At 33.6% G+C, this 15,404-nt stretch overlaps 2 protein-coding genes and 1 long non-coding RNA gene across 3 annotated transcripts; 2 read left to right on the forward strand and 1 right to left on the reverse strand.

The window, feature by feature from the left end:
* The first annotated feature begins 4,147 nt into the window (after nt 1–4,147).
* LOC147479316 (uncharacterized) lies at nt 4,148–5,166 on the forward strand. Its single transcript, XR_015205424.1, has 2 exons — nt 4,148–4,587; nt 4,690–5,166. It is a non-coding gene; the product is annotated as an uncharacterized LOC147479316 (long non-coding RNA).
* Nucleotides 5,167–7,615: 2,449 nt separating this feature from the next.
* LOC147479317 (zinc finger CCCH domain-containing protein 14-like) lies at nt 7,616–10,177 on the forward strand. Its single transcript, XM_086577395.1, has 3 exons — nt 7,616–7,724; nt 7,849–8,656; nt 9,420–10,177. The coding sequence occupies exons 2-3, from the start codon at nt 7,862–7,864 to the stop codon at nt 9,717–9,719; spliced, it is 1,095 nt and encodes a 364-aa protein (XP_086433521.1). The 5' UTR covers nt 7,616–7,724; nt 7,849–7,861; the 3' UTR covers nt 9,720–10,177.
* A 1,377-nt stretch (nt 10,178–11,554) lies between these two features.
* Nucleotides 11,555–15,085, reverse strand: LOC147479318 (Ubiquitin-like superfamily protein). The gene is made up of 6 exons (XM_086581125.1): nt 14,954–15,085; nt 14,793–14,877; nt 14,657–14,718; nt 14,461–14,576; nt 12,371–12,581; nt 11,555–11,930 (listed from the first exon to the last, which is right to left on the reverse strand). Exons 1-6 carry the CDS (start codon nt 14,954–14,956, stop codon nt 11,763–11,765), a joined length of 645 nt encoding a protein of 214 aa, XP_086437251.1. The 5' UTR covers nt 14,957–15,085; the 3' UTR covers nt 11,555–11,762.
* Between the last annotated feature and the right edge of the window lie 319 nt (nt 15,086–15,404).

Here is a 15,404-nt window from a genome sequence, read left to right on the forward strand (position 1 = left end):
CGAGCATTGAAAAGAGAATATACCGAAGAGTTGACTGAAAGAGTAAACAGAGGAATATGCCAGTTTGGGGGTATGACTTTTGAAAGAGCAATTAATGGGGATTGTTTGGGCGTCAATAAAATGTGAGTAAAATCTCAACAGATTCTGATTCTTTAAGACCGACTCCACCACTTTGTTTTGGTTTAGAGTTTTTTTCTTGACTCTTGTTTGTTTCTTACTTTCTGCATTTTTCTGCCGACGGTTACACTTGCAGCTCTTACATCGAATCTCTGAACTTGTATGCACGTTCTTTTGTTATTTTGCACCGTCAACGAGCAACCGCATGTATGGATAATGTGGTGCAATCAGCTTAGTAGCATGTACACCGATTCAAGCCCAACTAAACGTCTTGCGGCAAATAGAAAGCCTAACCCAAAAGGTTTTGGACTAATATACAAAACTAGAAGCCCTGCAAAGAGTAAGGTGGAGAACTATTAATCAGGATAGCATGAAAAACCACTCTGATTGGAAAAAAAAAAAAAACACTCGTGTCACCTGTATACAATATGGTCGATCTGCAAACGAGATTGTGATGGAAATCACATCCTTTATGGTGCATTTGTGATTTTATACAATGTTTGTATCTCCTGTGTGGCTGTACAATGTACATCATGTATCAACAAAAATTCTATTTAGCTCCCTAGGGACTCCATATCTTAGGTGGCATCCAGATTATATTTCTCTTTCCAAAAATCAAAAAACAAAAATAGAAATGAATAAATAGCTAATAACTTTTCCAATTAATTAGCTAAAACTCAATATAATAACAAATAAATAACAAAAAACTTACATATATTTCATAAAAAAAAAAAGAAAAAAAAAAATCAAAGCCCAAAAAAACCCAACACCAATTCACCTTACTCATTATCAATCCCCCCTCTCTCTCTTTCTTGTTACAAAGTTCTATTTTTTATCACTTTAGTTTATATTAGTTTTGAATAGAGAAAAATAATTTGTACGTTCTCTATCTATTGACTTGAACAAACGTATAAAAAAAGATGATGGAAGATGAATGTTTTGAATATGAAAATGGTGTAACTGAAGATGAAGATGGACTAGAAAAGAAAATTAATTAACCTTATTCAAGTTTTTTTTTACGTTAAGTAAGATTGGTTATTTCTTTATTTCTTGTTTGTGAAAACAAAAAATCTATTTAGACTCCATTAATAACTACATAGGGACTTCATATCTTATGTGGCATCCAAATTATATTTTTCTTTCCAATAATAAAAAAACAAAAATAGAAACAAAAAAATAACTAATAATTTATCCAATTAAATAACTAACACCCGAAATAGTAACAAATAAATAACAAAAATCTTGCCTATATTTCCACAAAAAAATTAAACAAAAAAAATGAAAGAAGATAAAGAAAAATAAAAAATAAATAAAACCCAATGCCCTAAAAAAAAGTTGGGTGCCTAAAAAATTCACCTTCGTCATTCTCAATCCCCTCACTCTCTTTCTTATCACAAAATTCTATTTTTTTAACACTTTAATTACATTAATTTTGAATAGAGAAACAAAATTCATATGATTATCTATCTATTGACTTAAACAAATGTTTAGATGATTATGTCAAAAATATGATGATTTGTTTCACAAGTGCACCCAATTCATCTTTTTTTTTTTGGAAGTTAAGATTTATTTTTCTTTATTTTCTTTCTTTCTTTGGTTGAGTTGTTTGTGGAAATATACACAAGTTTTTATTTATTTATTTGTTATTTTGGTTTTAGTCATTTAATTATGTATGTTATTTGGTATTAATTTATTTCTATGTTTGCTTTTTAAATTTTGGAAAGAGAATAGAATTTTGATGCCGCATAGACAAGTTTTTATTTATTTATTTGTTATTGAAAAAATCTATTTAGACCACCTTCATAACTCCCTAGCGACTCCCTATCTTACGTGGCACCCAAATTATATTTATATTTCCAAAAATCAAAAACAAAAAAAAAACAAATAAATAAGTAATAATTTACCCAATTAAATAAGTAAACCCAAAATAGTAAGAAATAAACAACAAAAACTTATCTATATTGTATGTAGAAATAAATAAAAAAAAAAAAAACAACAACAACAACAACGCCAAAAAAAGTTTCACTCTCTCTCTTTCTTTGTCAAAACCAACGCCCAACGCAAAAAAAATAAAAATCAAACACACCGTATTCCTCTTGAATGGAGGATAAAAAATCATACGGTTCTATTGACTTAAACAAATGTATAAATGAACTAGACATGAAAGATAATGAATGGTTTGAATATCAAAATAGTGTGATTGAGAATGAAGATGGTAAAATATGATGATTTGTTTGCCACACCCAATTCAACTTTTTGATTTTTTTTCTTTATTTATTTTTTTTCTTTTTTTGTTTGTGAAAATATAAGTAAATTTGTTGATTTATTTATTACTATTTTTAGTATTAGTATTTAATTAGGTATGTTATTTGTTATTATTTTGTTTCTATGTTTGATTTTTTATTTTTGGAAAGAGAAAGTGGGATTTGGATGTCACTTAGGAAATTGAGTCCCAATGGAGTTATAGAGGGAGTCTGAGTAGAAACGCTCTTTGTTATTTTGGTTTTTGTCATTTAATTAGGTATGTTATTTGGTATTAATTTATTTCTATGTTTGCTTTTCAAATTTTGGAAAGATAATAGAATTTTGATGCTGCATAGAACTACTCTTGTAAAAATATTGGTAAGTTTTTTATTTATTTGTTACTATTTATGGTTTTAGTTATTTAATTAGGTAAGTTATTAGTCATTATTTTGTTTGTATGTTTGTTTTTTTTATTTTTTGAAAGAGAAAATAAGACTTGCACATAAGAAATGGAGTCCCAAGAGAGTTATAGAAGGAGTCTGATTAGAACCGCTCCTACATCAATATTATATTGCACAACATTTTTGTTCTTTGACAAGCTCTTATTGTTTCCATATATGTGGTGGTTCAGCACTTCCGCTCAGTAGAATGTAACACAGGCTCAAGTCCATATAAGTTTCTTGGAGACCCTACTGGGCTTGGACAAAGACACTAAAAGTCTAAACTCAAAGTCCAACAGACGTTAAGATAGAAACTGTAGAAATCCATATCACATCCTCCATTTGATTTGTGCAAAGACTAATGGAAAAGCTAATTGCACCTTAAATTTTTGCATAAACACTTGCCAAATCTGAAAGCCAGCTCAAGTTTGGGTAAAAGATGCAATGGTTATTTGAACATCCGCGGTCCGGCTACGTAAAACAGTTGATCATGATTAACGGTGTGGGTTTTAAGTTATTTCCACCAAACATTTCTAATAGATTTGATAGAAGAGCTATAAAGTTGTTAGTTAAAGTTGTGATAATGAAGCAACTATACAAAAACATGATGTTTTTTTTTTCTAAGTTCGTAACTTAAAGCGGGGTCTTAATCAACCTTCTCGTGACAACCAAACTACAAATCCTTTACCACCATCCAATCTTCCAAGCCAAGCAATCATCATCAATCATTTGCCTTTGTAGTAACAATTCTGCATGCCACACGTCTCTCTCTGTTTAACAACCAACTTAAATTGGGTCGATGTTGCTTAGATTCCTATTTTAACTGTATTATGATACCCCAATTGTACGTGTTACATCTTACATCCCCATCATATAAACCTTGTAGGTTTCCGTTTGTGCATGGGTTCTTGGATCCAGATCGCATTATACTATTTACAGTTTCAAAGTGAATTTGAAAATGAAATTCCAGCTTACATAGGAAAACAATATAATAGCAACAACACTGTGAGTTTGTGCATATCTTAATAATTAGATGGTGTGAAAGGTTAGTATTTTGAAACCAGGATAACCCCATGATGGGGCGTGTTGAGAATTTGAGAAAAATACATGGTGACTACTGCATCTACTGACCTGGGATTCAGGAAATGCTAAAGTGATGAATTTTTATATACAGTGTAAGTGTAGCTTAAAAAGAATGACATTCCAAGTTGATATTGTTCTTCTGGAGAAAATACTAATTAAGGCCGAGTCCAATAGCTTCCTATCCCATAAAAATGGACAAAAAGTGAGTAAAATGACTGTATGCCGGCGGTTCCTTATCCCTACACTCCTCAACGCCGTTTTTTGTAATTTTTAAATTTCAATTGGGGGATAATTAAACTTCTCCCTTCTCAAATTAGAGAAAATTGGGACAGGAGAACTTGTCCCGCCATTCATATAATCTAAATTTGATAAAGATCACGTGATGCTGCAAATAAAGTTCATTTTCTAGTAACGTTTCTAGGTGAACCTCCATTGTTCCCATCACTTTTGAACACTCACAACTCTCTCCTTTCTCAACAAAATTCCAAACCGTTTGAAGCTAGCCATGAACTTAGTACGTCGAACATGACGTAAGAGGACTATTATACGCGGGTCGGGGAGCTCAAATTCTGAAGAAAACGGTAGCAAACTTGCCCCGACCACGACTTCAGTTTTCAACAAATTCTTCCAGTTGGAAAGTACGTGGTTTATGTTAACGTCTAACCCACAACGACACGTCTCAGCTTTGCATAACAATGAAGATGTAAGTTGGTTATACATTTGGATTTATTTCACTTGTGTTTTAATTTTATTTCGTTAAAAACTTAAATATAGTAATTGTTTGAATAAATTCCTCAATGTGTAGAAACTTGCTAGCACGAGATTTCGACGCGCAATATGCCTAGCGTTCATAGTTGGTTGAAGATTTTGGAAGAGTATAGGGAGGATCTAGAGCATGTTCGTGCTACGAATTTGGCCACACAGTATGGTTCACTTATATCATGTGCGCACATCTGGATCACGATGTTATCTATGCACTGATAGATCGACCGGTGGTGGCACACAACGCATTCAAATGCATCTATAACTAGATTTGTCCCAATATGTCCTCTAAGTAAGTGCAAGGAAGCAATGGATTTTTGTCGCAGGTGTGCTTTGTGCGGTAGAGAAGCAATCAAGCAAGTACCTCTGAGAATAACAATATGTGAAATGTAGCCCACGAATGCGTATGATCTATATATATGTTAAAACCATATATTATACCTAGTCTAACGAAAAAAAAAAATTATATGTACTCATGGAAGGAACTGGATACAAATTAAAGCTTAATAATTTCCTATCATATCTCCAAGAATTTCCAAACAACTTGTGAACAAATTCTTCTCCCTTCATATCTCGAAAAACATTCATCTGCTTGCTACATTTTTTTTGTCCTTCTTCATTTTCCATAGTTCTAGAAGCTTCAAGGCCTCCCACTAATTCAAAGTACTTCAATTCCCACATTTCTGCAAATATGCACAAAATGATTATAAATATAATGGACTTCACAGGTTATGTATGCTCCATTCCGTTTGTTCAAATATGGCGAAAGTTCTCCCCAAAATCAAGTCCAAGCTCGACACAAAATTTCATCATCTTATTGAGTATAAACTTTCACTCGGTTAGCGAGAGGATTGTGTTCCATGTTTTGCTAGTAGAGAGGAATGTGAAAGATGAAGGAATTTGGGTGGGATGAACAAATAACATATCTCTTATCCATATGGACTAAAAGACATAGTTCAAGATTTTAGAATTCCACCCCTCATTTGGGACACAACTTTCTGGAAGGATAAACCCTCAATCTCTATAAAACCTTCTATGAAAAAAATTTTTGTAAGGGAAAACCAAAATTGGGTGGGATGAACAAATAAACGGGAAGACATAGTTCAAGATTTTAGAATTGCCGATTCGACAACTCTAGAAATCGGAATTCAGAAAAAATTTCAAAATTTGCATTTCTCGACCTAGTATTTCGATTTCTTTAAAAACTGAAATATTCTACAAAATTATATTCGAAATCATGAACTATAGATGAAGGATGAAATATACGTAGGAATGAGCCCAGTAGATAGAAATAGATCCGTTGGAAAATCCCAACAAATAATAGATATAGATCTATTGAATGTTTGACTAGATTTCAACGTATTTCAACTCGGGATTAAGGTAATTGCTACATCATATAAATTGCTAAAAATCACACATACATATGGTTTTTGGTAATGCGTTGATAATGCTCTAATATATGCAATTACAGATTCACATTCAAAAAAAAAATAAACAAAAATAAAAAAAACTTGAATTTGAATCCAAAACATTTTTTTACTTATTTTTGGGTAAAAAAATGATGATAAAATGAAGATGGGACATTCAATAAAATTTGTTTTGGGAAAGCATGGCCCAAAATATTGAATTTGAATTTCTAATATTTTCCCAATGTTCAAATATCGATATTGAACTCATAAGTTTGTATTTATATCTTTCAAAAATTTTACAAAAGTTAAAAGAAAATTGGTACACCGATATCGATATTTCCGATGGGTTGGGTTTATATCCACTCCATAGCCGAATATTGAACATTTTTTTTTTGGGTGGTGGTGAAAAGATACCCGGATCGACGGTTTTTTTCTAGCTACATCATATAAATTTAAATATCACCATAATATAATCGATAATTTAATATATAATTCGATTCACATTATATTTTACCTTTTGGGTTGACTTTTTTTTTGACCATTTTTAAATATAAATACACCGATATTTCTGATATATATCCAATATTGTCCGAGATATATTTCGATGAAATTTTAAATATCGATATTTTATAATCGATATATTGGTTGAAAACCATTTTAAATAAACCGATATAATATATCGATTATATCCGATATATCTCGGTTTTTTAATACACCGATATATTAACCGATATCGAAATTTTAGGCCTTGTGGGAAAGAACCCGGGTGACATTCTAAACTGTTGAATTTAATACAGTTTTTACCATTCAAAATAAGTAAAACCTAATAATTAACCTTTAGGTTGACAACTAACAACTTGACAATGCCACATTTTGTCCCAGCAGAAAATGGTGACACTGAAACAAATGGTTGATCACTTTATTAGACATGCAAACCTACAATGGCACAGATAGTGACTGTACTTGGACGGGAGATATGTAAATTGGGGTGCTGTACTGTCAACTGTGTGGCTTGCGTAGAATTAGCGGCCCACCAATGGAATAAATTCCATGATTGGTAAATGTGAAAAATTGTATGCGGAGAAAGTTGGTTATTCTGATTGCGAATGATGTTTTGAGGTACTTCCATATTGGCATGCTTTAATGAAGTACACCGCGTCACCCAACTTTTTTTTTTTGCACTGCGTCACCAACTCATTTTAATCAGAAGTTGTATCTCATTACTTTCAATTTATCATTTTCCCTTGTAGTCTATAAGACTACAGAGTATAGACTATAATTTTTTCGATTGATACAACTATAATGACTATAATGATGAAACAAAATATTATTAAAAAAAAAAAATACCAAAATATCGCCAATTTCATGACATTCACCCATTTTCATCAAAATGCCAAAAGATATATTTACCAGAGGTTTAAAATTACCAGAGGTTGAAAATGATGAAATTACTCGGGGAAGATTAGAAACGTGGCAGTCTTTTATTGGCCTTCTCCTCAATTCTGTTACACTTTTCTTCTAACAAACCCGGTTCCCTAAAACCCCAACATGTTTTTCCACTATAAATACCCCTCTCCCACTCTCACTTCTCCCTCCTTCATTTATTACACCTCCTCATTTTTTTCCTCATTTTTTCTCCATCCTCGTTTCTTCTTCTCCTCCAATAAAGGTGAACAAAACATCAATCGATCTAATGTTATGGAATCTCATCTTCGTTTATTGTTAATTTAAGAAGATTTCAATTGTTTTTTTACTACTTTTTCATGAATCTGAATATTTGATTGTTGTTGCAGAGGAAGAAAAAAAATGCAGAGAGAAAGTTATTATGGAGATGGGAGAACATTTACAAGTCCGATTTCATCACTTGAACAAAAAACAAATCGAAGCAGTTTCAATAATTTCACTTCTTCTCTTGATTCATCGTCTCTTTCTTTCACTCCATCACCTTGTTCATGTACAGATGAAAGCAGTAACAATGTTTCAGCAACAGAAAATAGACTCCACCTTGCACGACTCACATTAGACTATGAACAACTCGTTAATCGTTATGGACTCTGTCTGAATCATCTTCAAGAAGCAGTGAAAGAAGCAGAAAACCTTAGTCAAGAGAATTCAAACCTTCGAAATGCAAACAAAGATCTAATGAAACGATTAACTGTTTTAGCACAAGTTTCGTTTCGGAACCGGTATTTGTCTTCTGGTGTTGGTTTTCCGTCACTGTCTATTGTTAACGATTTTCGTAATCTGTGTATTGGTGGTAGTGGAGATAACGGAGGACGTTATAACGGTGGAAATCATGTTATTGGTGTGGATGTTGTTAGTAGTCCAACGAGTGTTATAATTGATGATGAGAAGAAGATTCGGTTTGATGAGAAGAAGAGTAGTGGTAGTAATGTGGGTGAAGGAGGTGAGCGTGTTGCTTTGCCAAAGAGTATATCGATTCGGTCGAGTGGTTATTTGAAGATGAATCAACAACTTAATAATAATAAAGAAGAAGAAGCAGCTGGTATTGAGCGTGCTGGTGGGACCAGTAGCAGCATTACTGCATCAGCAATCCGTACTCCTGCACCTGCTGTTCCAAGTCCAGTCACCAATCTCACGGTATAACCGCTTTTATTTTTCCTTTTTTATCTATTTAGTAGTTTGATCTATTTGTGTTCATAATTATGGTGGATTACATTTTACCCAATGTAAAATGAATTTCAATATCATAATCTGGTATAAAACATGGGCTTTTTGTGTAATTTCACATTTGATTTAGTTATATTATAAAAAAAAATTGGGAAAAAGTTATGCTGCTGTTGGGTTTGATGTGATTTTGAAGAAAAGTGTGTTGAATGGATATACTTTTTTCTGTGAGATATGCTACTCAAAATGATGAATCAATATATGGAATAATTTGGACTGAGAATTTTGGTGTTTGGGATGAACATATTAAGCTGCTTTGTAATGAGATAGTTAGCATATGATCTAAATTTTATATTTAACGTATGTAAATTGTCAGTCCTAATTGATAATTCATAATAACTGTTCTTTGCATGTTGTGCTGGTTGCTTGTTTAAAATGGTGCAAACTTTTGCTTATTAAAGCTATAGGAATTGAGACAGTACAAGTATGGCATATATATGCTATATATTGTTTGATAAAATTACTCAAACTGTATGCAATGCCAAACATAGCATTTGTCAACGTTATAATACCAACTTTATAAATGTCAAAGGAGTAGCATTTACATTTCATCTGAGTGAATTTAATAGCATATCATTTTGAGATTCAACAAATTCGTATGTTGTGCTTCTATGTTCTACCTTCCAAGGACTTATTTGACTGGCTTTGTTAATGTATCTGTTTGAGAATGAAACAGCAGCGTGTATTTGTGCCGGGAGGAAGCAAAGATCAGGAAGCACTGGAGTTTGATGTGTTCAATCAGGGAATGCTCAAGACTGAGCTCTGCAACAAATGGCAAGAGACTGGAGACTGCCCTTACGGAAACAACTGCCAGTTTGCTCACGGCATCAATGAACTGCGACCTGTGATTCGTCACCCACGCTACAAGACTGAGGTTTGCAGGATGGTTCTAGCTGGAGAAAATTGCCCCTATGGTCACCGTTGTCACTTTCGACATGCCCTCACTGAGCAGGAGAGGCTCACAGGTGTTTCTTAAATATAAGTATCTGGAACGTACTATCTGCTATTTTTGAAGAGGGAGGAGGGAGAACAGAAGTTGAGTATTTGTATATAAGAAGAATCAAGAAACTGGGAGAGTAAAACTACTTATAATCGTATGTTAAAACTACACATAAATATGCAAAAGAGAAAACACAAGTATAATAATTTTGGAAACTAGAAGAGGTTGGGAAGTTAATGTTAATCTTTGCTATGGTGTTAAAAACCTGTTCTGTTTCAGTATATGATATTATTGGCACCGTATCTGTAATTTCACTAAGATTGTTGAAGGCAAGGTGGGGCTTGTGTAAAATTTCTGCCATCTTATTGTTGGGAACATGATACATTTTTGGTTTTGAGTAACCAACCAACTTCTTTGTAATGATGATACTTCTTCACTTTTCTTCTCTTTCAGTTAGTTTGTCCGATGATTATATGCCACAGCAGTTCGGAAAACAATATCTTATTGCACTGCCCATCTTCGAGTCCAATTGTTTGAGGCTCAAACTTTGAGCCAGGACCTATAATATCGAAATCTTGTAATATAGGACTATAGGAGAACCTGATTATCTGATATATACCGCCAAGATATTCATCTCAAGGAGACGATGGAAAATTGGTGGATATGTACTGATGCACATCAGATTGGTTTTTAAGTATCAAACTAAGCCAAGACCTACTGATGTCTAGAAGTATTATACTACAGCGATCAATATGGTGCGCCCAATAGGAATGACTGGGATAGGGTACTCTGCAATTTACACATTGGGAGTCGCAGCCCATTGCATCTGTTTTCTGCAACTAAGTGAAACCACAACCAACCTCAGACCACACTCAACGCACATCTCCAGAGCAGCTCTTGCTTCTTCAGAACTTCTAAAGAGCTCGCTCGGAATAGTGCCTCCCTATTTCCACTCCTGAATCCCTTTAGCATTCAAAGGATTTACATTCAAAACATACCGTTTTTCATAGAAAAAATGACTAAAAAGAATATGAAACTTTACACGTTTTGACAATATGGGGACCAAACTTATTTTCTTGACAGTTTGGGGATCAAACTATTTGATTTTTGCAATGTAGGAACTTTCGTCAAATTTATCTAACACCATTTATAATTTGTATTAATTTTCATTTTATAAATTAATACAAATGAAAATTAATTTGTAATGTTGAAAAAAAATTAATATAAATTAATTTGTAATGTTGAAAAAAATTAATATAAATTTTCTAATTTGCAATGTTGAAAAAATAAAAAAATAATAATACAAATTCGAAACGGTGTTAGGGAAATTCCTAAATTTCAAAAATCAAATAAGGAAAAAAAATTTGGTCCCCATATTGTCAAAAATTGTAAAATTTGATACCTTTTTTAGTCGTTTTTTGTTTTTATAAATTGGGCTGTAAGTCTGCAACTTCTAAAGGTGAAAATCTAGTTTATGGTAGTGGGTGGCGAATCAAAATATTGATAATAACATAGATGGTGGTCAGTGAATATATACTTGGCCTTAATCAGTCCAGTGAATCTCAATACCGATCAAGATGTGGGATCATCAAACCGAAACCTACATTTAGATTGGCAATTTGAAGATGACCCTTAAGCCAACCGAAGGTCAAGCCTTCTGCCCTTCTGCTTTTACAATAACGTCCATGCCGATAGAACTAATGACATATGAACTGGTTCCCTGAACTTCCAGTAAAACAACATCATCATATGTCATGCAAAAACACGCCAAAAAATCAACCTTCTTAACTGATCCCAAAAACAACTTGGACAATATTCTTCACATAAGATTAAATAAAGCGATCTGCCAATCTACTTTTGCAAAGCTGGACTTCCAATCATCAACTTCCCACTAGGTGGTATTTCAGATTGAAATTTTTTTTACCAAAAACAAAGTATTAATTACAATTACCAACCCTCCCCCACACAAAAATTGACACGGGAACTCAAATTCATATACACACCCTCAAAAATGAAGCAAAAAAGAAAAGAAAACTGAGCTAATGACATAATTGCACAATATTTCAATTTCTACCCAAGTTACTTAGACTTGGTACGCACTTCAATTATGTCTTCGTCCTCCATATCCAGTGCACCAGGAGATGCTGTGGCACTAACTTTATCTCCATCAAAACTGAAGACTAAACTTCCTACATCACACTTAACTTTCTCAGCATACATTTTGAAGAGTCTTTCAAACTTTTCATCCTACAATCAAGAAAAATAAGATTTGTAATTAGTCCCCAAGTTAGAATGACCAATTAAAAGATGCATAATCTAGTTGATATATGACAACAATCATGCATTCAATGAAATTTTGCAGACGATATTTCAAAGAGAAACTAAACTATGATATAGCCTTGATGACATCAGAGACAAGCCATACATTCAAAATACAAGTAATCCACCCTTCCCCTGCAAACACCTGGTTTTCTTTAACCAAATAAGCAGTTTTATGTAAAGAGGAAATTATATTGAAAATAGGACAAAAGGATCCAAGTGTCGCCAGAGCAGACAAGAGCAAAATCACTTGTTGAATCGCGTGAATGATGCCACTCATATAGGAAATATAGTTGGTAAATCAGTGCAAGTGAATATAGAGCTTAATTAAATAAAACAAAAAATTCGCAAGCCATTGGAAGGTGTACCTTATATATGCGAAATTGCTTTTGTCCGTCCTTGTCCTGGATAGAGATAACAATTTTGACCCTGTCATCAGGAGGTTTTGATAACTTTTCTGCTTCAGTTCCTGAAGAAGGTTGTAAAGAACTCACAAGCTGTTTCCGCGCAGACTCCTCAACAGCTCGCAATACATCTTCAGCTGATTGAGCAAATAATGCCAATTCTTGCTTTTTTAACCTGTGTGGAAAGAAATTGTTTTATATGTGGTTAGTAGTAACGATATGATAAAACAACCAATTAGTAAAAAAGAAAAGAAAAGGCAAGAAAGGTTAGGAAGTAAATAAATAAGCACATAATGTAAACAATTCCGCATTGAAGTGAGTAGACAATTACAAATTTTCTTACAGTATAATGGTGGAATCCAAATGAAGACCAAGTCAAAACTTCGAACTCCAAGTTTTCCATACCTTGGGAACCATCATTACAAAGTCATTTTTTTACCAGTCTTAACTACCTGACAAACTTAAATTGAAGAAAAACAAAATTCCCTTTCTGGGGAAAAAAAGGAAAAGAAAAAAACAACAATCACGTTCCTAGCTGACAAAGTTCAACTATTAATGTATATACACTAGGTTGAAATTTCAACTTTACACTTGTAGTTCTCAACAGAAATTGCTCTTTTAGACACATGCAATAGTTCTTTGTTTAAGAATATCGCCATTCCTATTCCCTCACTACTTCCCTTCATTTGGCCATCTATGGAGAAACCTTCAGCAGCATCAATAATGAAAACAAGATGTCATTATTAATCTCTAGAAGCTACTTCTTTAAATAGTGGCCACACCGTTATTTTCCATATTCCTTCCTCTCACTTTAGAACCCTCACCCTGTCTCCTCTATTCTCTTGGGGTTGATAATCAATATACCTCCTTACATAAAGCTCCAATTAGTATAACCATGAAAGCCAAAAGTTTAAGGAGGCCTTTTTAACAATTGTGTGTACATATTTTAACAAATAGATATGGGACACGTGACAACATCTTCTTAAGGCTCGGATGTGGCCTTTGTGTGAGTAGAAAGTACCAAAACACATTTTAAGTCCAAATCCTGACTAACTCATTTCCTAGGTTCGGAAGTGAAATAAAAAGAGGAGGTTCGGAATTGGTTGGAGTAGTAGGCTCGGAGAACTGGAGGTTCGGAACTAGTTGGAATAGTAGGCTCGGCTGGAGGTTTGGAACTGGTTGGAGTTGTAGGCTCGGAGAACCAACTCTTGACTAGGAACACCAAATCCGAAACTACTAAGTTCAGAACTCCAACTCCCAATCCGAACCTGAATATGTTTCCTTGTTGTTCAAGTCAATAAATAAGACTTATTGACTTGGGAAACATGAGCTTCTAGAAGAGTCTGGATAAGACTTAACAAGATATTGTTTCCTAGTTAAACACTAATTACTTAATTCACAAGTAATTATGAAAACTTAATCTATTTTATAAATAGGATAGTTGAACTACGCTTTGAGTTGGATTCCCCTTCACAAGATACGTAAACAGCCATTAAAGAAGATGGTTCAACTCATCATCTTCTAGATCTCTTCTTCTTCTTGATCTAATACCTCTCATTGTTCTTTGACCATCAACAAAATATTTGTGTTTCTAGATTAGGAAAAAATCATCACACAACAATGATCTAGTAAAGAGTAACAACTTTTACAAGGAATGAAACAAGAGAAGCTAAACTAGAACATACACTAGCATACTTAGAGGTAGACCATAACTCTTCCTCACTTAGTCATTTTATAGTTTGTGAAAGCTAATATACTGACTTTAAGATCACACGATTTGAAGAAATTCCTGCTAAGGATTAGGGGTTCAACAAAGCTCATTCATCTAAATGAAGTTCTTACCTCCTCCATCATGTGACGTTAAAAATCAAACTCTACGGATCTATCAATTCGTGAATTTTAACTTCCCCAGTTAATTAAAGATATATCAAGTTCCCAACAAAAGTTGATGGGAACAGAAGCCTATAAACTAGTATTTACAAAATTTTCACTACTGTAAAAAGCAGATAAGATCCAATCTCATAACAGATAAATAGGGAAATCAGCTCACAAACCTTAGCTCCTTTAACGTAGAATCTTCCATCTTCCGCTCATCATTAGAATCCTTAGGTGGCGGCGGCAACCAATCATCTTCCTCGTCGCAAACAATCTCATTAACCACATTGCAGCTCTAATCAAACAAAAAAAATATATCAAAACTCAAATTTCACAAACCAATCAAACATTGAAAAAAAAACAAACCCCACTTACCTCTGTCGCCACCGGTGCCTTCTTCAAACGTTTTACCAATGGTTTTTCCGAATCAGAATCATCTACAATCAACAATAAATAAAATAATGACAAATTATTATAAAGAAATATAAAGATAATATTATGAAAATTTTACCGTCGAGTGTAACGAAACTAATGGGTTGAACTCGTCTGTAATCGAAAAGATCTTCAAACTCAATTTCATCTTCTTTTGATTTTTCCTGTTATAACCCTAACAAAAATTAGAAAAGCCCTAGAAAAGTTGCACGTGTACAGAGAGAGAGACAGAAAGATTACCATTAGAAAAAGGGTTGTTTGGTCTTCAACACTGTACTCGAGGCAATTGTGTAACGTTTTTTTATTGAAATTTGAGGATGTGTTTGATTTGAGGATTTTCAAAGTTTCGAACAATTTATGTGTCCCGCTAAAATTTGGTGTACCCAAACAAGGTAACGAGAAACTTATCTGCGTACGTGGATAGTTGGATCATTTATCATGATGAAGCCCAAGCCCACCCAGGCCCATCTATCTAACAAAACAGAACGGTGTGGGGCCGAAGGACCCCATCCAGCGGTTATAAATCTTCCTAAAAAATTATAACATAGCAAATCCAAGTGATTTAGAGATTTGTACAATTTTGTTAAACCAAATCAGTATTCATGAGATCTATCCAAAAATCACTCAAAAGTTACCAATTGCGGCTGGGCTTATAAACAATAGGCTAGCCCATAAACTGTTGAGCCTCCAA

This window comes from Coptis chinensis, chromosome 8 (genome assembly GCF_015680905.1).
Source record: "Coptis chinensis isolate HL-2020 chromosome 8, ASM1568090v1, whole genome shotgun sequence".
In the NCBI taxonomy this organism is placed as follows: domain Eukaryota; kingdom Viridiplantae; phylum Streptophyta; class Magnoliopsida; order Ranunculales; family Ranunculaceae; genus Coptis; species Coptis chinensis.